At 46.3% G+C, this 23,822-nt stretch overlaps 1 protein-coding gene across 5 annotated transcripts in view; it reads left to right on the plus strand.

Moving 5' to 3' along the window:
* The window catches only part of LOC133350384 (transcription factor Sox-5-like), a 278,499-nt gene that overhangs the window by 194,483 nt on the left and 60,194 nt on the right, over positions 1–23,822 (plus strand). For all 5 annotated transcript variants that reach the window (XR_009756057.1, XM_061564709.1, XM_061564712.1 and 2 more), the window contains exon 7: positions 2,200–2,279. Coding sequence is in view for 4 of the 5 variants with exons in the window: in XM_061564709.1 (XP_061420693.1) it covers positions 2,200–2,279 (80 nt within the window). In the remaining variant the exon portion in view is untranslated. The remainder of the gene's footprint in view (positions 1–2,199; positions 2,280–23,822) is intronic.

Genomic DNA, 23,822 nt, shown 5'->3' on the forward strand with positions numbered 1-23,822 from the left:
GAGTACGTTTGTGGGTTTCTCCTCAGCAAGGAGCTCAGCGACACCTGGCGCGACAGGCATTGTGAACCCTGTGAGATCTAGTTCATATGCAACATGCAAACGCAACATTGCTTTACTCAGAGGACAGAATAGCCATCCTTTCTGCCAAGAAAGTTCAAGGCAATTCTTTGCACTGTGACAATGTGCAGAGAAACAGACTGAAGGTAATGTTTAAACCTCTTGGCATTCCCCCGCAATACAAATCTGGCGAAACTATTGCACGAGCACTCCGAGTCAGGTAAATGTAAAACATGTTTTGTCGAAGTTGTCGTTTGACATGTTTTGCCTGCGGCCCGGTTCACAAAATCGGTTCCGTTCATAAATTGGCGATTTTGGATGGTTCTGAGCAAAGTCTCTTGACTCTGCAGCCCCCTGATGGGTGCTCGTGTAATGGCAACGCAACGCTCACGAGAGGTTACCGAGACGCCACCACCGACTTGGGCAGGAGCAGCCAGACAGGCAGGAGACTCGCAACGCTTTGCTGAAGATTCCACGGCGATGGCGAAACCTCATATCTCTCGTAAAATCCATTGATATGTGGTTTTATATAATTAATGACAGAAAAAATAATTTCCATGAATTGTCAGAGGGAGAAAGTGGCCAATTTTGTTGCGACTGTGATGATACAATTTAGTATTCAGCCAACAAAGAAATATAGTATGCAGCCTTTAATCTAGAACTTATTTTTACAATGGCATAATTTCAATATTGTAAATGGATAACTAGGCTTCTTGGTACAGTATACATTTATAGAATTTACTTAAAAATATCTAATTATTCAAAGAAAATTCGTAACCAACTGTTAAGTCATATTTTTTAAGATTACAATGTTTACAGTGTTTCTTCCACGGCGTTAATGTACGTAATTATTCACTTCAAATCACGCTAGCAGGGCTTCTTGGGCACAGTCTCTATTTTGAGGAAACCTTCAAAAAGGTTCAATAAAATAATTGTAGAAACTCGATAGAAATCTACGTCCCCTTTGTTTCAATAGACGAACAGCAAAGTAATCAAGTTATCGTTAAATTAATAGAAAACATGAATGATGTATATAATATAGGTAAAAACATATCCTGCCCTGCAAGAAAAATAATGAGGCCGTGTCGCATAAATGAGTGATTGACATTTAAAATGCTGACTGAGAAAATTAAAAATAATGATGAAAAGTTGAACTTTGATGTAGTAATCCTTTTTTCATTATTCAAGCCCCACACCGTTGCTGTCTATGATAGATTTCAGAATGTAAAAAAAAAACACTTTAACAAACCATGGCAATTTGTTTATGACCTCGGTAAATTGAACGAATCTGTGACTGATTACACGTACACCTGCTAGTTCCCTTTACGACAGCAACAACTGCCAATCAACGCTAACTGCGCATCGCCTCTGTGTGGCCGTGGCTATCCCTCACCGTCGTCAGAGCTGCCAGCGTAGGCTGGAGGGCCCTCACCCGTCTCCGGGCACGACGCTCCAGCAACAGCGAATGCCGGCTGCCTAACAGCAGCAGAAGCAGCAGTAGCAGTTTGTACGCCACCTGCGCTAGCATTGCTTTTGAAGATGCAAATACAAAAAAACGATGCCTCGCCGCCGCCGCACAAGAAGTTGCAAGCGCAGGAATTGAATTGCAAAGTCAGTTTGGCAGCGACACGCGCACAAAAATTAATCGTACGGATGATGCTGCAACCAAGACAGCCCAAATTATGTGTATGTATGTGTGTATGCTGAACTTCTTTCGCACCGTACGTAGCCAACCGTGCAAATAGAAGGTGTGGGGAAGGACGCTTCACAAACGAAATATTAAAAAACGTACATTGTGTGTGTGTGTGCATGTATGAGCATCAGGGTTGTCAGTGAATTGTGCTCCTTGATTCTTTATTGAGCGTGCGCTGTGTGCACAGTGGTCGAAATGTTAATGTAGATGTCCCGCTATGAAAACCTATGCACCCTGCAGCCCACGTCCATAGCCATTTCCCCGTAAAAAACGCTTGTGTTGCTTTCGGTGAAAACGTAGTTAAGAACGCAGGCGTGCACGTGTTTGGTGCTCTGAGAAGTGCCAGTGTAGGGTACCATCGTATGTACACACTCGCAGCAGAGTGCTCGAGTGTACGTGTGTATATCAGCGCTTTGTGTTTAACGTGTTTTCTTTTTTGACCTCCATAGGTGACCCTTTCCACATGCAGTTTATCCCGTCAGCCATGTCTGCCGCAGCCTCCTCGGGACTGAGCCCTCTCCAGCTGCAGGTACGAAGCAACACGTCCCCCTCTTGCCCCTGCTCATGGTTTACCGCTCGCCAACACGGCAAAGCCATCGTGGCTCACCGAAAAACACTCGCCGACTCTGCTCAGCCTTTTTCCGCTTAACGACAAACAGTTTACCAACATCTCCGGGCCTGAATGCCTTGGCACCGGCCACTCATTGCCACGACAGCCTGGACGGCGAGAGAGGAGTCAGGCGAGGAGTTACGCCCCCGCTATTTACAGCAGCGTTACAAAACAATTGGCTTTCAAAATTAACACAGTTAATGTGACCGCTGTGGCAAGCTCCCATTCATAAAATTGAACATTGTAAGTTCAAATCCGAATTGGGGATCAATTCAGCCTATCAGTGGTTGGTCCAGGGTTGATCAAATGCGTACCACTTTGGGGGGGTTCAACACAAGGAATTATTCCACCAAAGCACGTGTGAAATTTCCACCAACTGGAATGAGACTATTTTGGCTTTCGGCGAATGTTTGAAATGCCTGTGCTATTTATTTACAAATATTATTTACGTGCATTTCCCCACATTTTTGTATTCGCATTTCATCTAGAGAGTCAGTTTGAGAGCCCGCTAAGTCCTGCATGGACGCCGCGTTGAACTTGAACAGAGGGGGTGTGTCCGGGTGAAAGGTCATGGCGAGTGAAGCTCCTCTCGCCCAAACGTTGAGATTGCTGGCACGGCGAGGGGGGCTTCTTCTGATCAGACGAGGGGGTCCCGTGCCGTCTCGTGGCTCCCGTGCGATCTTTAGTCCAGTCGCGCGTGCGCAGTGGTTGAGGTCGCTTTTCCATCGCTGGTCTTGAGCTCTCTGCACACTTGTAACATTTCACGCCCGCGGGGAATGTGATTCGTGGTGGTCATTTCTTCGGCCGTTGATATGTTATTTCATTGCTGCTATTAGTTTACTTACAAATGGATTTCAACTGCACACTCGCAGTGACTCTGACTCTAAACTCTCAAGGAATATTGTGCATTTCTATAAACCAGAAAGTAAATGGTAATTTACACGAATTCTGAACTATATGGATAAGCTTTTTTTGTGAGCATTGTAAAATTATGTTCTTTTATATCGACGATCACGCTGCTGGGTGTTATTGTAAGCGTCTTTCATCATTTCTGTTTCGAACTCGGGTTTTTTGTTGTTACACAGCACAGGCCCAAAAGCCCAAATTATGAAGTGGCAAGCAACAAACAGCACAATCATCAACATTATAATGGATAAGAGTGAACACAGTTCTTCACTTGAGCAAGGTTATTATTGTAAGAGCTTGGGGAAAATAGATGATGATAGGAGAGGGAATTCCCAAGTTGAGCAGTGTGCGGGAAGAAGTAGAGAAGGAAAGTTTTGTGACCAGCAGCGTGGTGAATGGGTGGTGAGTGGATGAGTGGGTGAATAAATGGGTTAAGTGGGTGGTGAGTGAGTGAATGGGTGAGAAGGTAGGTGAGTGAGGGAGTAAGTGGGTGAGTGAGTGAGAGAGTAAGTGGGTGAGTGAACGAGTAAATGGATGTGGAAGTGAGTGGGTGAGTGCGTGGGTGAGTCGGTCAGTGGTGACCTGCTGTGTATTGATTGAACACGGCAAGATGAAATGGAGTCCTCCACGCGTGTGGAGTTTCTCACATTGCACCAGTGCTGCTGCTGATGTTGTGATGGTCACTGCACAGTGCAGCAAGCAGGCTGCGGTGCTCAGCAGAGGCTTGTTACATCATGTCAGGGTGTATCCATTACCATGAATTTGATTTTAAAAAGGCTTATGTCCATGGAAACCTACCCCATACCTCTTTATTTTAATTCACACATTAGGGACACTTGTTTCAATGTCAAAATGTAATTTGTTTCATATTCTCTATTGGTATATGTGTACACGTACATCCCTGGACGAGGGCCCTCCCTCATGCTGTGTGGGTCGTAGGGATGTATTTGACCATACTTCACCACATGCTGGTCAGCGCGGGTTGGTGAAGGCAGGGAGGGCTAGCGGTGGGATCATACAATGGATGTTGCTGCGTTGCCTCCACAGAGTGTAGCGCAGCACAGCCCCGCAGCCTCCGTTAGCAGTGCGGTGGTCATACACCCGGGCGTTGTGCAGGCTCGGTCCAGCATAGCTTGTACGTATGTTGTTGTACGTATGTTGAACTTTTTTCGCACCTTACATAGCCAACCGTTCTAATCGGATGTGTGGGGGAAGGACAACGAACTTAACACAAAAAGCTATTCTAAAGAAATGGGTTTTCGATATTGGTTTAAAGTGCATAGCTCCAGTGGCTTCCTAATATCAGAAGGCAGAGCAGTTTAACACATAGGCGAAACGTCGTACTTGAATTGAAAATGTTGTGGGTGTACTGTTCAACACACCGGTGTTCTGAACTAGTGACTAATTTCACCATGTTTTGTTTGCGTGACAAACCTGACTAATTCACTGTGTCGGGTGGTGGCTGGTTTAACGGCACATTTATATTTAGGCGATCTACCCCAAAAAAACCTCTTGTGGAAGGAAGAGCGTTACAGATGGCGCATCCGAAAGCGCGTGATCCAGTGACCGTCTTTGTTCGATGGCCAGCCAAAAGTCACTGCGAGGATGACCGGAGTTCGCGCAATGGTTTATGGTCCTTGACGAGATCAGCAAAGTATTGTGGCTCATTTGTGGCAAGCACTTTGTGCTGTGAGACCTGAAAAGAGAGCAGGCATATTGTGGGTTACGTGGGCGTAGGCCTACCATGTCTGCTCAGACCGCATGCAGCATCGTGTGTGTGTGCGTGTGTCCTTTGTGAATTTGCTGTATAATTTGTATTGCAGCTCGGCTTTGGTTTTCTCTTTCATGGAACTGGAACGGTGTTGATTTGCGTTGTTTTAAATATGACTCTAATTGGTATTACAAGCATCAGCCTTATGCTTTACACCTGCTTCTAACTGCATGATTGATTTACTCCACGACCAACTGGTTTGGCACATTGCCAAGCTATTCATATGGAGTTTGCTATATGCCATTTCTTGATGTGAGGTTTTTTAACTAATATGCGTTAACAATTTCCAGACTGAACAATTTGGGCGAACCAATGCCTTTTCAACGCTGTTATGCGAATCGCTTGCAAAGGTCACGGAAAAAGCCAAGAAATGCTACTCACACTGGGTTTTGTGAGTTGGTTGTGCCATGACAATGGTGTCTCGGTCGTGCCAATCGACAACGCGATGAGTATCATTCGGTATCCTGGGCACCCTTACCAACGAGACCATCCGTTGCAAAGGAGTTTCCAGGTGAAATATTTCAATAATAGTTTTTTTTATCACAGTATTACGATTCATAGTTTAAAGGCACACGTGCATTACCTTAGATCCGTCCGGAATGTATCATGTAAATTCATTGCATTGAATGTTTTACAAAAATTGGGATGGGATTATATTCATCACCGTACTCCAGTGCAGCGCTTCACAACTGGTGTGCCGCCACAGTAAAGTCCCAGGAATGCTTCCGAGGTGTTCTTTGGGGGGAATTGTAGGAAAGGAAAGAAGCTCGGTGTTTACAAGCTGGGACAAACTGTCCTCCTCCGTTCCGTTCAGTGGCCGATCCACCCCCCACACCTCCCGCCCTCCCCTCTCCATTGGTCGTGCACGCGTCAACCTTTTAGCCCCTGCGTTCCCACCGACTCACCAATCAGAATCTGTCTGTCTGTCGACGAAACTTGCGAAGGATTTAGCTTGCGTACCGTGGGGTTTACGTTAAAAAAAAAGTACCCGGGTATCACGCAATAGCCCCGTGGTGAGCCAACGCAATTCCAATTTTGCATCCGTCAACTTTAAAGTAGTTTAATTAACCATTTAGTACAATTTATTATACTGCTATAGAGTGCGCCAAAGCACACATTTGCGCATGCAACGCACACGCGTTCGTTGGGAGGAGGGGGAAATTCTCTTTCACGTTAAAAATGAAAAAAAACTACACACAACGCTAAGGTAAATTCTTCAAAGTGTCATTGGGCCCCCCCCCCCCCCCCCCCAATGTGTGCACCTACTACTATAGGGTCGGTAGATCCTAATATTATCGCGCTTAGATACTATTATTGTAGAGCAGGCGGGGGGATGATGGGGGAGGGCGAGGGTAGCGGCCCAGCCCCAGCCTGTCAAGGTGCCACCTCGGCCGGCTGGGCAATCTAGGCGAGGCCGCAGACTTTGTACGGGACTAGGTCTCACAACGGCACTCTGTCAAGTTCATAGTTTGTTTTATAGATGTGTAATAAAAGGACTCAGACACTTCTTGCTGACTCCGTGTCCTTTATTTGGGGTTCGCGTTCTCCTTCCCACACGGCACTCCTCCTGAGACTCTCTCCCTGGCAGCCCCACATCTGCCTTCGCTCCCGTAGCCTTCCACGCTCCTGCAGCTCCGCTGCAGGCTCTTGGTGCAGCCCTCCGGCTGCCCCCACAGCAGCTCCATCGCTGCTCCCTGTTCCTCCGTGCGTGGCGATCTCGCCACCTCCCAATGTCAGCCCTTCGTGGCCTCTATGGCTATCTCGCCATTTCCTACCTCAGCCCTTCGTGGCCTCTGTGGCTATCTCGCCACTTCCTACCTCAGCCCTTCGTGGCCTCTGTGGCTATCTCGCCACTTCCTACCTCAGCCCTTCGTGGCCTCTGTGGCTATCTCGCCATCTCCAACCTCAATCCTCCACTCTCTCTTCCACCCCGCTGGCTGGCGCCGTCATGAGCCCCTCAGCCACCAGGCTGAGGCACGGCGACCACCCAACGTGTTCACCACCCTTCACTCCCCCGACTGACCCAGATAGCTTCCTGTCTCCCCGCTATAACTTCTCCCCCACGTCACCCTGACTCCTCCCTCTCGGATCGTCATATCCGCCCCGCCCATTTACGCCCGCATTACACTACCCTCCCCCGTAGAGAAAATCCCAGCCGTCCTCGGCTGAAACAGAACAAAATAATGCGGGCGAAGGCATCACAATCAGGAGTCCCCCAGACACAACGGAGATTATAACAACAACAACACAAGCAACGAAAGGGGAGGTATCAGGAACTGGAACAGAACACCGGCCTGTCCTCCGCGCAACATCAACAAGAATAAGAATGGCACAATGAACAAAAACGGCAACTGACACGCAAGAACGGCCAACGCGCACAACCCAGAAATGTGATGTTTTAGTGCGTGTCCATGTTGCAGTTCCATCCGCTCGGCTCAAGTCCAACGTCAAAGAGCAAGTGGTAGAGCAGAACGACGAACGGCGCTCAATTGCTCCTTCAAGTCCTCATCCAGCTAGCACACCAGGTAACACCCAGTGCGACGGGAGCTGAAGAATCTGTGACGAGAAGGAGAATCCAATCCCCTGAGGCACAGCACAACAACGCACATCCGCATGTCGTACACGACAGCCACCCGGCCTCAGGGTAGTGGAGATGATGTAAATCCAGCCCGCTTAAAAAAAAACTCCCCATAAATACCCAAAATAACGCAATGGATGCCCCAGTATTTACATTTTAACAACAATATTATTTACACGTGACAACAACAACAACAACATTTTCTGCTCTTACCCACCAGCAGTCCTCCCTTGAGGACCAGCACAGACATCGCACGTACACAGCATGTACCCACGGTCACTCTCAGCAACCCAACAAAACGCCTAATCGCACACCCTCGCGTGGAGAGAGCCACGCTCCCCAGCGGTAATGTTTAACTCGCCCTAACCCCCACCGTGGTCGTCAACCCACAGCAACATCCACTGACCATACTCTCAGCTAGTGCAATTTCGGGGATGAGCAGCAACTCGGCCACGCTCCTCCCTTACTATCCCATCAGAGATGGACACACACCAGCCTCGTATAGTCCGATGCTTTATAGCCCAGGGAAGGTTCATCCCCCAGCAATGCCAGACCCCTTGTACTCCCCCCACGGGGCAATGTTCTCTTATAGAGACAATAACACCCTAACCCAGATCCCGTGAGCCCCCGGCACACCAGGTTCAGTCTGCCACCGCACAACTGAACCACGACTCCCCGAGCCATATGAGCACATGGCCCATTAGTTTAAGACATACCACGGAGGTTTCGCCTCCGGGCTGTCAGGTCAGCCATCAGGCATAGCCCGATGTGACCACAACTCGTGCATCACCCAATCAACAATGGCAGGCATAACAGATGGAATATTTGCCCCACCCCGGTTTTTCCCGCGCGCTCAAAATGGCGTCCCCCTTCGCCCAGCGCGTTCGCGCAATATCTCGCGCGCACTCAAAATGGCGGCCCTTTCCGCAAAGCGCATCGTCGCCATACCCCGCGTGCGCGCAAAATGGCGGCCCAACGTGCGAACACGTGGCCAGTTTTCTCCATTCGTGCACCCCAGCTTCCCTTAACTGGGGGTCACAAGACGCATCCCCCGTCACGTTATAACAACCCCACCAATGATAGACGCACAGCCCCAGCTTGCTGCGCACAGCTGTCATATCGTGGAATTTTTAACCAATATTTTACCAACCACATTGGTTACACAACCCAACTCGCCAAGCAACTCGTGGTTGCATGCGATCAACCGAATACGCGACGCCACTTGGCGCCAATTTACGATCCCATTAGCATTAACATCTAAGCCACCCACAACGGCGTCATCGCGCACCCTCATTCTCAAAAGCTCAATTACCCCTATAATATACACGCAATCTCGTGTGCACAACACCCATACAACCAAATTTTTGGGTCCCCCCTCGAATTTGTTACCAATTTCCAACAGGTACGCACAATATAATAACAATCTCAATTCCAATAGTCAACCACTGCATCGCACCCCATAACCATACAGAACGGTATAACAGCACATGCAATCAGCATATCGCGATCACACGCGTACATTTAAGCACAATAGCAAGCAGATCTGCAGGCAACCAACACACCATTAATCCTGTCGTAACTTTGCAGCAACAACACAATTATTCTCTCTCTTGCAACAATCGCATCGCACACAGCACCTCGCAGCACAATACACCAAAAAAAAAGATATATATTTTTTTCCAATTAAGCCCATCACACAAGGTAACCCACAAATAATACAGCGCAAGATACCCGACGCTCCCAAGTTAATAATTAACTTCACCATCAAGATAACAACTCCACGCAGCAGCGCACACACACAATTTGACACTCAGCAAATACAGCAGACTCTCCGTCCATTCTCAACACATGCACACACTTATATTGACACCAAGCAACAAGCAGATAGCGCGTTCATCGTTATTACACACACATACAGACAGTCCGAACCGCGCTCCGCACAATCGAGTCATAAGAGAAAACCAAAATAGCCCCCCCCCGGCCCTCGAAAGATGAGTGAGGTGTGTGTTAAGGCCGGGTGCGTATCGTTATGACTCGCCCGGGGCTGCAGCAAGAAGAGGACGGCAGGGTGGCAACTTGAGACGCCTCGCAGAACTCGTTCGGCGACTTGACGGCTCCGTTGTCACGCACCCGAACCAGGACGGGAAGCTCCCGCCCCAGCAGCTGCAGCATCGGCGTCTTCTCCTCGCAGCACCCCCTCGAAAAACAGCAGCTCACAGCAGGCTGCTCACCCCGCGGCACCTCCAGATGGCAGCGCAAGGCTGCCTCTCCGCCGCGATGTTGAAGATGGCGGCGTCCTCCCGCCGCGGTGAAGACAAGATGGCGGCTTCCCGCCGTTTCTCCCCTGCCACGCCCAAGATGGCGTCTTCGTGCCACGTGGCAATGGCGCTGGCAGCGCAGGAAAGGCAGAGGCCTGCGGATCACCACCGGGCCTCCCCGACGTCGTCCTCGGCGTGGTGAACTCACACAGTCGCGCCAGCACGATTTTCAAGGTCCCCATCTGCATCACCATCTGTCTCCATCGTAAGTTGGCATCCTCCGACACAGACAGGTCCACCGACGCGGCGACACCTTGCTCACCCGGACCCGTACTCGTTCCAGAACGGATCTCCTCTTCCATCGCAGGCAGGTCCACTGTCTGAGGAAGGTCGTCGTCGTCGGATGATGTAGCAGGAATATTTTTTTTTTCTTCTTTCTCTCAGTTGTTTTGAGATGCCGTTTCACTTCTGACTCCAGTGTAATAAAAGGACTCAGACACTTCCTGCTGACTCCGTGTCCTTTATTTGGGGTTCGCGTTCTCCTTCCCACACGGCACTCCTCCTGAGACTCTCTCCCTGGCAGCCCCACATCTGCCTTCGCTCCCGTAGCCTTCCACGCTCCTGCAGCTCCGCTGCAGGCTCTTGGTGCAGCCCTCCGGCTGCCCCCACAGCAGCTCCATCGCTGCTCCCTGTTCCTCCGTGCGTGGCGATCTCGCCACCTCCCAATGTCAGCCCTTCGTGGCCTCTATGGCTATCTCGCCATTTCCTACCTCAGCCCTTCGTGGCCTCTGTGGCTATCTCGCCACTTCCTACCTCAGCCCTTCGTGGCCTCTGTGGCTATCTCGCCATTTCCTACCTCAGCCCTTCGTGGCCTCTGTGGCTATCTCGCCATCTCCAACCTCAATCCTCCACTCTCTCTTCCACCCCGCTGGCTGGCGCCGTCATGAGCCCCTCAGCCACCAGGCTGAGGCACGGCGACCACCCAACGTGTTCACCACCCTTCACTCCCCCGACTGACCCAGATAGCTTCCTGTCTCCCCGCTATAACTTCTCCCCCACGTTACCCTGACTCCTCCCTCTCGGATCGTCATATCCGCCCCGCCCATTTACGCCCGCATTACAGATGTGATATATACTGCTATAGAGTCAGCATGTACTACTGTAGTGATAGCTGGTACCACCACAGTCGGTATGCACTGCTGTAGTCATAGCAGGTACCACCACAGTCAGTATGCACTGCTGTAGTGAAAGCAGGTACCACCACAGTCGAGATGCACTGCTGTAGTGAAAGCAGGTACCACCACAGTCGGTATGCACTGTTGTAGTGATAGCAGATACCACCACAGTCGGTATGCACTGTTGTAGTGAAAGCAAGTACCACCAAAGTTGGTATGCACTGCTGTAGTCATAGCAGGTACCACCACAGTCAGTATGCACTGCTGTAATGAAAGCAGGTACCACCACAGTCGAGATGCACTGCTGTAGTGATAGCAGGTACCACCACAGTTAGTATTCACTGCTGTAGTGATAGCAGGATACCACCACAGTTAGTATGCACTGCTGTAGTCAAAGCAGGTACCACCACAGTCGGTATGCATTGCTGTAGTGATATCAGGTACCACCAGTCGGTATGCACTGCTGTAGTCATAGCAGGTACCACCACAGTCGGTATGCACAGCTGTAGTGATAGCAGATACCACCACAGTTGGTATGCACAGCTGCAGTGATAGCAGAGACCACCACAGTCGGTGAAACTGCCGTAGTGATAGTGGATACTGCTATCGAGTTGGTAGATACTACTATAGATTTAGTAGATACTAAAAGTCAGTATATACCACTACGGTCAGTCAATACTGCTACAGTCAGTATATACTACTACGGTGAGTAGCTACTAGAGTCAGTAGATACTACTATAGAGTGAGTATCTACTGCTATAGAGTTAACAGTTACTACTGTAGTCAGTGGATACTACTATAGAGTCAGCAGATACTAATATACAGTTAGTCGTTACTACTATAGAGTCGGTAAATACTACTGTAGGCCCAGTATATACTACTACGGTCAGTAGTTACTACAGACTGTAAATACTACTAAACCGTCAGTAGCAACTACTGGTTCAGTAGATATTACTGTGCAATCATTAGATACAAATACAGATTAAATAGATACTACTTGCTGTTGTATATAGGGTGTGTAGGTATATATACTTACGCGGAGGTAAACATATTTTTTGAGGAGGGGGGGGTCGACAACTTTCAGAAACCTTTTATATAAACTATATTTACCCCCCACTTTCTATAACTTTTTGGACTTCTGCAAGCCTCTTGTAATTTTGTTGGTGGAGAAATGGACAAACGGCACATCGGGCCCGGGCAACGCTGGGTACTTTACGCTAGTTTGTTTATAAAGGAGGAAACCGATGAACTATGAAGCTATTTTTCACAGATGTCCAGTTTGGGACAGGTAAGAACATTACAACAACAAATAGTACAAAAACACGATAGTCGTGCAAAGCACAAGAAAGGTTAACAAATCACCCAAACACATACAAATAAAACTAAACCATCCCCATCCTACCTGGTAAAGCCCACTGATCTATTAACTTATGTTTCAGAAGTGAGCTGGCCACAAATGATGGCCCACCAACCCGGACCCACAGTGAGATGTTGGTTCTGTGTGCCCTGAAGATCGGGCCAGCTTGATAGTGGGTGTGGTATTGAGACGCACACTGCTCCAGTGAATGATTTCACGGCGGCTTTCTTGTCCACTTGACAGCAGATGGAACCTTTTTCGGTAATATTTGTTTATAAAGTAGTTTTACTGAAAAAAGTTGCTGGACACAGGACCCAATGGCCCAAGATGTCAGCAACAAAAAGCGCTGCCACAGTTGTAATAGATAAGCGTTAACACGCGTCTTGAATTGAGCAAGGATATTTATTATAAGAGCTTGGGGAAAAGAAACAATGATGATGGGGGGTCTCCACAGTGGAGCAGTGTGGGTAGGGGAAGAAGCATGGAGAAAAGGGCTGTGTGGTACTTTGTGTAACACCAGAGGAACGCATCACTGGGTCTCCAGACCGTTCTGGAAACGTTTGCTTGGGACGTTGAGACAATTATTTATTTAGTATTTTTCCTTTTTTTACCTATGGAAGTGATTGGGATTGTTCATTAGCACAATCCACGTTTACAGGAGATCACTCTTGAAACTACGAAAATGCACGTAAATCAGTTGGCACCCAACTTGGTGTGCTTGTGATATTCTGGCCGCGCAGGTTTGGCCGTTCAATGGAGCTGCTAAAGTTTGTGCGGTGCCCTCGTTCCGCTTTCAGAGCCCCGCCATCATGCAGGCGTTGTGCTGCGGGCACGCCCGGCGGTGATGAGTGCTGACTGATGGGCATTCCTAAACACTTAAATTATTGCACCCATATATAAAGTCGGTTTGTAATATGCTGTGTCCTGCTTTATGCACTACTTAGCATATGAGCGGCTAAGGTATCGAGTGTCAATGTCGGCGTACTGAACCTGGTTGTCTAATCCAGTATCTTGATATCAGTTCCAGGCATTTGCTTTAGCCAGGAGAGTGTACTGTATAGAAATACACTGCCGATCTGTTGTCGCACAATAAGTCCCATGATATACAGAACTTGTTCTTGATATGGCAATGCTCAGCGTTAAAAGTGAAATCCTACAACACTGGTCTTTACAGATTAGTAAATTCGATGCAACGGTCACTGCATTGCGCGCGTTCAGATGCGCTTCTGTGGGCGTCTCGAACGCTCTTCCTTCCGATATTAGGAAGCCACTGGAACTGTGCACTTTAAAATCTAGATTTAAAACTCATTTATTTTAAACTGCTTTTTGAGTTTATTTTGTTGTCCTTCCCCCGCACACTCCAATTAGGATAGTTGGCTACGTACGGTGCAAAAGAAGTTCAACATACATACATCGTGTTCGTTATGATGTTACTGGGTTCATGGTGTCTCATTCCAGGGCCGTACACTGCCAGCAAGTGTTGATCTGCTATCAGTGGGCTATCTGAAAAAGGAAATACCTTTACTCTGTAACTGATGCAAGTAACACAATTATCAGAATCATGAGAATCAACCTGCAAAGGCAATTTCAACTTGGGACCAAGTTGTTACTAGTTTCTGTCTTAAAAAAGGAATCTGCAGCTTTTCTTTATTTGCGTGCTGAAATGTTCCTATAAAATGTATTCGAAATCCCCTCTGGTTTAAATGGACACTTCACATTCTCCAGTGTGTTATTTCATGTTCAACTAGTATTGCAGGCGTCTCGCGTTAAAATAGAAATGGTATATTTATAAAATTTAAATGACATTTTAATTGTTTATCCTGTGTGGGAAACATGCCCCACGCATAAAAATGTTAACCGATCCCTTTTGAGGTATTCAAAATAAATAATCTTAAAGCGTTAAACCTCAGAGGCCTAACCACGCTACGAGCAGTAAACATTTTGATTACTCTGTCTCTTAAATCCTATTCGAATGAAAGTACATACAGTATATATTATTCACGCAGTTGCAGAGCACAGACTCGAAGGCCCATGATGCCAAAACAGCTACAGTTGCAATCGGTAAAAGTTAAGGCCACGTGTCATGAATTGAGAAAGGCCATGAGAGATTGGGAAGAGCGACGGTGATTTGAGTTTGTGAACGGCAGGGCACCTGTTCCTGGGGTAACATTTTCATAACTAATGCTGGCAGAGTTGTTACTTCTTGGCACAAGATACAGAAGTGCCACATTTCTCTGCACGCGAAAAATTCAGCTCCATATAGAAATACAAATGTAAAACTCAAATGCCCTTCATATGAAAAGTAATCTATACTTTAATATTTTGAAAGGTCACAATTTATATCTTTTATGATATTTTTGGTAGCATTTCATAAAATCATCCAAACTTTTTGAACATCTATCAGTTCGAGTGGATGTGGGATGAAGCTGGAATTAACGATTAATTTATAAAATCTCTTCACGCTTCTGAGGTGTGGGTCATGGATTCATGAGAATTCACAAACCTTCTCATCTCTTTAAATAGACTAAGAAATAGGTTTCTCTTTCCCCCAAAAAAGCCCGGTGAATTGACAATAAATGATCCAGTATCACCATCAACCTTGGCCACCATGTGTTTAAAACCAATGCAGATCTGCTCTGCCATCTAAAACACTGTACGGTACAGGCAAATCAACCATATTTTTAAATAATAATATGTATATTTGTCCATCAGCTGTATGGGCTTATTGGACCAGCGTTTCCCAGTATTATTCACATTCATTTGAGATTGGAGCACTCCACCTTCGTGGGCGGCCCCATCCCTGCGGGGAGGAGTGCCCTCTCCTGTGATGTGCCGAGATTCAGCAGCCCCTGACGAGCAGGCTTCACTCTGCTAATGCGACTCAGGAGGTTTAAACCGGTCTGGAGTTTGCTTCATTAAGCCAATGCAGACAGACATAAGTGGTCAACACATAGGTCAGTGGTTCTTAACCTAATACTGCAGCCTTGCACCCCTTTGATTATCAATCATTAAAACATGTGAAATGTTAATAAATACGTATAGTTTGATGAAACAAAGTAGTTGTACTTACGTTCCCGTGCTTAATTTGTTTTCGATTATTTACCTTTTCAAAAAACCTGGCATGTCTTGCGCCCCAAAAAAGTGCATCTCACACCCCCAGGGGTTGTGTGCACCCCAGGTTAAGAACCACTGCCATAGGTGTATGGACAGGACATATTTTAGATGTTATCTGCTAACAATGTATTATTACCCTTGAACCCCCATCCCAGCGCATAACGGGTGTATACAGGTTTAACATTCTTCTTTCATCATCGATGACCAATCCCTTGTTGGATGAAGGCTTCCCCAAGCCACTGCGCTCTCGCACAGTCTTGCCATGCAACAATCCGTTGGGTGCCTGCATGTGAGCTGATTCCATTACTTCGTTTCAGCAGGGGATATCATTTTGGGCTTCTCTGCTCCTTAGGCTTCCCCTTTGTCATCCACCCCAACCACCGACCATGATGAAGTATATCTCTAATAACTCGGCAAACATCTCCTTATTAGTTCCTGGAAAGAAATATTAAAACATAAAGCATTTTTTTTAAACAGCAGGCTTACCCCTCCAATCCTGTGCTCGTCTCTCAAAATAGGCAGCACAGGTGAGTCTTACTGACAATGGCCTGGAAGCGTGGTGCTGTGATCTATCTAAACAGTGTAAATACATGCCAGGCACTAGGGTGAATGCATAACGAGCAATGGCCAAGGAGGTGTCTATGTGCAGTAGTGTCCAAGTGGGTGGCCACCTTCTCCACCGTAGACCAAACCTGGACAGATTCCTCGGTCTACGTCTGTTATCGGAACTTGCAGTATCCTGTCATACGGTTTCAACACAATACTGGTACCAGATCTCGATACAAATAATTTCCTGCCGCCTGAAGACAGATGCCAATTCCCAGTGTGTCCCAGGTTCATGCTTGGACAGGTGGCAACCAAAGTGGTCACCGGGTTTAATTGGAGTGAGGACAATACATGGTGCCAACGCCGCCCAACATTCTTTCGGTGAATCTGTGCGTGTGCATCCACCATATACGTTTGATCGCCACAAACGCCCTCACCACTTCCACGTTATGGAGAAGTTAGGAATCACCCTCGCAATACTATGCATATTCTAACACCACACCATTCAAAATATATTAAGTGAAGCATTAATGAGCATATGCAGAAATGATTCTACAAAAGACAAGACATCTGCAATCAGTTGACTCGTTAAGTGCATCTTAAGCTAGATATACGGACCTAATGACTTATTAGCTTGTCACCCTGCTCATCTGTGCGGATGTGCGCCAGTGTAGATCGCAGCCATTCTCTGTGTGGAGGACTTTGTTTGTCATTTGGGACACTCAACTTGTCATGTTAGAAAACTGGCTGGAAATGTACAATAGCTTGTTTTCAGATTTCTTAATGACTCTACAATTACCCTTACTTTGGCTGTCGGTTTGCTTTGCGGACTACGGGTAAATATTACCAATGGCTCTTGTAAAATAATACCATTTATACAAATGACAATAGTGCAAGGATGGCTTCACACGTGATTGATGCACCCGTGACTGATCATTTATAAAGCTCACATATGTTCGCTTCGGATGATATTATTTGTGCCTTTAAACATCGTGGACATAAACATACTTCCGGCGATGTTAGTGCAAAGTGTCTCTGATGACAGCCTTGAGCCTGGGGAGGAAATTCCATATTCCTTATGATGGCCCAGTGTCTCCATACAACCGCCACAACTGCCCTCCTGCAAAAATCGGTTCCAGTAGCAGTGTCCACACATTACAAAATATATGCTCCGGAGCTTGCTTTTGATGCTGTTAAAAGTATGAACTCCCAGAAGGCCATGTGGCTAATGGGATGTATGTAGAGGGACAGATATTTGAAAGAGGCGACTTGTCCGCTTAGTTATTTCGTCTGCACAACCTCCAGCTCCGTGCAGAGCGAGCCCACAGAGCTGCTATGTTGTGCTGGCACATTATTGAGCGCTGGCATTCTGTGCAGAAGCAGCCATGTACACAATCTTAATTTCATTCATTGCAGTCACATTTTACTCTCTCAATACAAACATTGAATTGCGACTATAGGAATTGCTTATTTATGATAAATAGCATCGACTATATTATATAATTATAGTACGGTATACTAAATTGTTGGGGTCTTTATACGAGGTATGCAGGAGAGCAATTGAACCCATACCACTAAATATATCTCAAAAGTAATCTGCCATAGCGTCTCATTATTTTAAGAATATTTTATTGTTGTATTCAATCACACTATCGTGTAATGGGTTACTAAACTATATCCCACCATATGTAGAGTTTATAAAATTTGAACCTGCTCTTAATATTAAATACAATGCGAATGTGAAGCCCTTTGTTGCTCCATTACTGGATGAAGGCCTCCCCATGCTGTGTAAGTCATATGGATTGCTTGACCATACTTTACCACGCTGGTCAGTATAGGTTGGTGTACGGGGATCATGGAGCCGCTTCACATATCATTTTACGCCGATGTTAGCGAAGACCCGGAATTTAACTCAAGTGGCCAGGTCCATCGCGCAGCGTGCTAACCACTGCGCCCCCACCTCCTCCCACTCCTACCCTGCAACTTTCCCCATTGTACACCATGTACCAAAACTAAAATTTCCATAAAAACACTTGATAAAATAAACTTACGTTCATTAACATAAAGGAGAAAACTGAATTTCATTTCAGAATTATGTTCATAAGGCAAAAGTATGAAATGCGATATTGATATTTTAAATTATAAGAAAATAATGGCCAGAGGCTAAGTCATGTTAATGACTGGATTAGTGCTGGTTTGTGGAAGACGCAGGGCAATGGTTCGACACGCTTTATCGTGGCATGCATTGCTCTTAAAGTAGCTTAATTACAAATAGTTTATTTTTATATATTGTCACTCTTGTCGCACTTTTTCTTATTATAAATAGAGGCCCCAGGAGGGCCTCTGGGTTGGCTTGGGCACACCCCACAGCATAGCCCTGAACCACCGTGGGCCCCCTGTGCCCCACGGCTGTGCCCCACGGCGGGGCCTCACCGCTACGCCAGGACACCGTGCGGCACGGCGGCCAGAGTCACCCGTCGTCTAGGTCGCAACTCGTTTTACGTGCGGCTTCTGCACACGGAGTGCGAGGGTAGCAGCAGCGGCGGCAGCAGCAGCGTGCGTCAACCTGGAGTCAACCTGGGCGGTTGACGTACGCTGCCGCTGCTGCTGCCCTCACACTCCGTGTGCAGAAGCAGCAGCAATTAATAAGGCAGAGTTGTCTTTGAGCTGCAGCCTAGTTTGCTTCTGGAGTAATACATAATACACCAATTTAATTTACTCATGAACACAGTTAATATCTTGCTGATGCTTCACTATATCCGATATCCAATATATGAATAAATAATAATTACTCTTTGTACACCTCCGCTTTCATTAAATCAATCAAAAGTTCGAATCCACACAGTGTTTAATGTATTATAAATGAAAATAACCAAGCAGATCTTACTATCTAATAATATCAATATTGGAATATGGTTTTAAAAAATTGTTGGATCATTGTGTGTTTTTGTAAGAATCAAAGAAGCAGCTTATGGCATGATCTGGCTTGCGCTGGTACGTGCCACTTTCAGTTTACAGCTGCGTTGCCCTAATGACTTTCATCTACAGGAATGCGTTTTATAATTATGTCTGTTTGAACATTACACAGTTGTCAGAAATGTCACCCAGGGTCAACAAACCACGTGGCCAGGGATTGGGGCAGCGCTGTACCTCGAGTGTGACAATTACCTTTATCATTGTTGAGTGAGTCTCACATGCTTTATTCAACGTCATTTGTCAGGTCAGGGAAGGTGTTGTAATGATGAGAGTGGTTCTCACAAATCACTATCACGACCAGCATTTTACAGCACTTCATTTAAAACAATCATCTCGTAAACCTCCAAGCCTCATGCACCTGGATAATGATGCAAGGAGGCTGGTGCTCAGTGTGAAATCAATTGCACCATTAATCGAGGACAAGTGTGAGTTCAGTGAGACAATGCGTCCCTCTCTCCTCTCTCGCTCGCTCTCTCGCGAGGTCTCAGAAACACAGGCGGGGATACGCGAGCAGATTAAGCCTAAAGCCGTCGCACACATTTGTGAAAAACGGTTTACACAAGAGGGGCATTAAGGCACAGCAAATGAAATATGTTCTCGTAGAAATTATGTCCGTGACATGAGCATTTCCTGAAACAATACCTGAAAAACACGCACATTTGAAATGATGTTACCGAAGAAATGTAACACATTTTATACCGGAGAGAAAAAAAATAATAGTAGTACCACTTAGTCTCATCATCATAACAAATGATTTATAATGCATGCATATTCGCAACATGACAGGCTAATGTCAACATCGTGTCTTGGAAGCACGGGAAAAACGACAATATAATTTCATCAGCAGTAGACGACTGTAATTGGGTATTATTTTCCAGGACACAACATTACCTCAAATGCATTATAAAAGATTGCATAATTGAGTATTCATCATCATCAAATTCAACGTGTTATTTCATAATGCGAGCACATCACCATTGGTGCTTTCACTAAATAGGTGTTATTTTATTGGTTTCGATACTGAAATTATATTTTTTGCTTGTTCTTCCTGGAAGATTAAAATCCTTCAGGAACACAAATATTGAGCCAAATGCTGCATGTAATTACTGAGTGTCTTTTTAATGACAAAGAGAAGTCGAGATGACAGGGAATCCGAATGTAAAAGCATCGAGAGATAGTGTGGATGGCTCGCAGCTGTGAGCAGACGCCAGCTTGCATTACCCCACACGTTGCTGCTTGTGGACACGGGGGCGTGCCTCTGGGGGTTGAGTGTCTTTTCAATACATACATTTGTAATAAAAAATGCCAGTTAAAAGTCCCTCCTCGAACGTTACACCGGTTGCTCATACGGTGGCCGCAGACACGCTCCGGCTTCCTTCATCCTGTTGCTGGGAACTCAGAAAATTTCATTCGTAACATTATCTCCTTCTCGCTAGGTGGCACCCCCCCCCCCGCAGCCCCCCCCCCCGCCACAGGGGCGAGAGGAGGGGGCACAAGGGGGCAGGGGGCCCCCACCCGCCCCCAGGAGACTCATCCGTCATCTCGGCCTCATTGTTTGAGTTTTCTGTTACGCTGGGCGCTTTTAAAAACAGCGGCTCCCGCAACACATCAGGGCGTTTGTTTAGCGGGGTGTCATCTCTGTAAGATTGGTAGGGACGTACCAAATGATCACTCGCTGAGTTCAGCAGCAGCAATAGCTGCAGTGGATGGAACTAGCACACTCCTTACCAGGAAGTTAATTAACTTGTTAAATGTTTTATTTATAATTATTTAGATAATTAGTTGCGGCAGCGCTACGGACTTATGGTGAGGAACGGCCACGCGAGTAGAGAGGTGCTGTGGCACGACAGAATGAGTTCGTGAAATAGAGGGAGTATGCGTGTCATTCCAAAGTAATTCTAGTCGCTGAATATTAATGTGTGGCTTGGGTTTCAGCATGCGTTACGGCATGAGGTCGAACATGGCATAGATGGATTCAGCTGTTATGCGTTTGAGCATGGAATCCAAATCGCGATTATTTGTCGATTCCCGTTCCGTAATTCATTGTGGTCTTGCACGTACCCAGGGTAACCTGATTTGAACGTGATCATAATTTATTCCCTCCCCCCATATTTTCCCACACCTCCGATTAGCACGGTTGCCTTCGTACGGTACGAAAGAAGCTCAACGTACGTGCATATTTCACGGTCTCATTCCATTGCTTTACAGCGCCAGGAGTGCGGCAGGGCAGCGCTCAGATGCGGCGAGCTGCACTCCTCGTGCTTCCACTGCCTAGGGAAGGAGCCCTCGAGGGAGGAGTGCGAGCTGGGCACCACGCTATCCTCAACGCGAGCACAGAGCGCAAGCTGCCAGAGCGCAAGCTGCCACCTTGCCACCTTAATGGTGGCAGCTCACCAGAGGCCCCCGTCGTTGTCTCTGCTGCGGTATAATCACTGTCCTTGTTTTTAATTTATCTGGTATTATATGGAACTGATCGATGTTTTTTGATTTCCAAATAGTATACAGCGGTAGCAACACAAGTGAAAAAGGTTTTCATCCAAATTGTAATGCCACATTTTCTTTACAGCAATACATATAAACATCATGCGGTTGATGTTAATCAAAATGAATATATATATTTATACATTTACAAAATTAGCAAATTTACAGTTTGACACAATGGCCTTTCAAAAGATACCTAAGCGCGTTGGCCAAGTGGGAGCGGCTCTGGCTGGGTGGGGTTACATGCTTGGGAAGAAAGGGCAGATGTTTCGCCATATTGTTGGGGATTAAGAGAGCAGCTCGAAGCTTCAGCTTGAGCTGACAACTCACATTATCCCGACGAGCCACTCAGATGAGCCCAGACCGTGCGTGTCTTCCACTGCGGCTGCTCTGCCAGAGGCCCTGCGCATGAATATTCTAACAGATAACAATGCCTCCTCCTACACGAAGCATTAGCTTCGTGGGTGAGCGTACCGAGACGTTCGCTCCAAACAAACACTTCTCAACAGCCGCATCTATTTTGCATATAATGGATAGGAACGCTGACAATATAATTGCACGCAAAATATAGGAGCTATGTTAAAGTCTCCTCGCAAAACAATGTCTATAACACAAATATACTAGTATAAACTACTATATTTCAGTGGATGTTGTAGAAGTATTTCTCGTGTATGTCTAACGGTAGATACAATGCATGTTTATTTTAAGCAGTTTGTTCATGGCCGCGAATTTGAGCGGTGGCACATGGATGTGAGCAGTGACACATGGATGTGAGCAGTGACACATGGATGTGAGCAGTGACACATGGATCTTAACAGTGACACATAAATGTTAACAGTGACACATAAATGTTAACAGTGACACGTGGATGTGAGCAGTGATACATTACTTTGAAGGGTCCTGTCCCATTCGTCACCATTGCGTAGTATTGCGTATTGTGTTATGGTATTAACTCAAAAATTAAGCACATAGCTTGCATACCTGAATTGACATAATACCGTACCATTGCACTTGCAGAGTTAACCTACGCGTATTTAACACGGCCCTATTTGCACACGCTCGGCGTGTCTCGGGGAGCATCGTGCGGTGCGCGCTGCCTCTGTCCCCACGGCTGCTGTGCGAACGTCATGCCGCGCTCGATGGCCAGGTCTGGCCCTGTGAGCGGCTCGTTGTTACGTGAGGGCGGCCGGTGGCACAGAGCGAGAGAGGCCACAGTGGACGCGCGTCTCGCTGCCACGCTCTCGTCGCAGCGTTCGACACAGTCTCGAGCAAGCGCCAGCATTAACTCAGCTCCTGAAATGACGAGAATTGCGAGAATCAAGTGAAGTGTGCACCGAGGAGATGAGGGATATCATTGAGCGCCGTCGTTTCGAGTGGCGCCCAGACAAACGGAGGCCAGGGTGCACTGCTCCTGACTCTCTTGAGTAGCTCTTCCCTGGGCCCGTTTGCTGGAGGCCGTTTTGTACATCCAGGAAGTGCCCGACTGACCACAACTTGACTTTGTCAGCTGGAATTTCTCCACTCTCCTTCGCTATCTTGCATTTATGCGATATGAATTAATTCACATATTCTTATTTAATTAATCTACGTAAAAGGACTGAAAAAGCAACAAACTGTGTCCTGTATGTTGTGATTTTAATGAGGTATTGATAAAGCATAAATATGCGGCGCCGCGGTGGTAAGATGTTAACTTCCTTGCCTGGTGGTGGATTCGATCACGATCCTGACACCTATTGTATATTTTGAGACTGCATGTTTTCCCTGTGGTCGCAATAATTTTCCTCCAGGTCCTCTGGTTTTTCCATCCACATTTATAAACATGCTTTTAGATTATTTGGCTGCTAGAAATTTCTACATGATAACACACTACATTGGGCTATCATTTGTGAGCAGGGCGCTTCTGAAAAAGAACAAAATAGCTCAGTGGGCTTTACCTGGTAAAATAAAAATAAAATAGTTCAGTTTATCTTGAGTTATATATTTTTACGGTATTGCTAGGTGTGCTATGGACATGGAAACAATTGTAATTGATTTGTTTGTAATATGCAAATAGTAATTTAGTTAGTAAATACAATAACCGGACTAAATTCTGAAAAAATTAAATAACGTACTTTTAAAGATCTATACAAAATTAAACATGAATTTTAAAACATGCAAAAACGATGTTTAGGTCAGAATCAAGGTACATTATAAAGTAAAGTAATTGTAAACAATATTAAACACTAATAAGATTGTTATCAGTAAAACAGACTGGAAGCCAATATATCACCCTGCCGTTAGGTAAGTAAAGAGTCCCTGGG

Source organism: Lethenteron reissneri, chromosome 33 (genome assembly GCF_015708825.2).
Source record: "Lethenteron reissneri isolate LAM-NWPU_2019-01 chromosome 33, ASM1570882v1, whole genome shotgun sequence".
NCBI lineage: Eukaryota > Metazoa > Chordata > Hyperoartia > Petromyzontiformes > Petromyzontidae > Lethenteron > Lethenteron reissneri.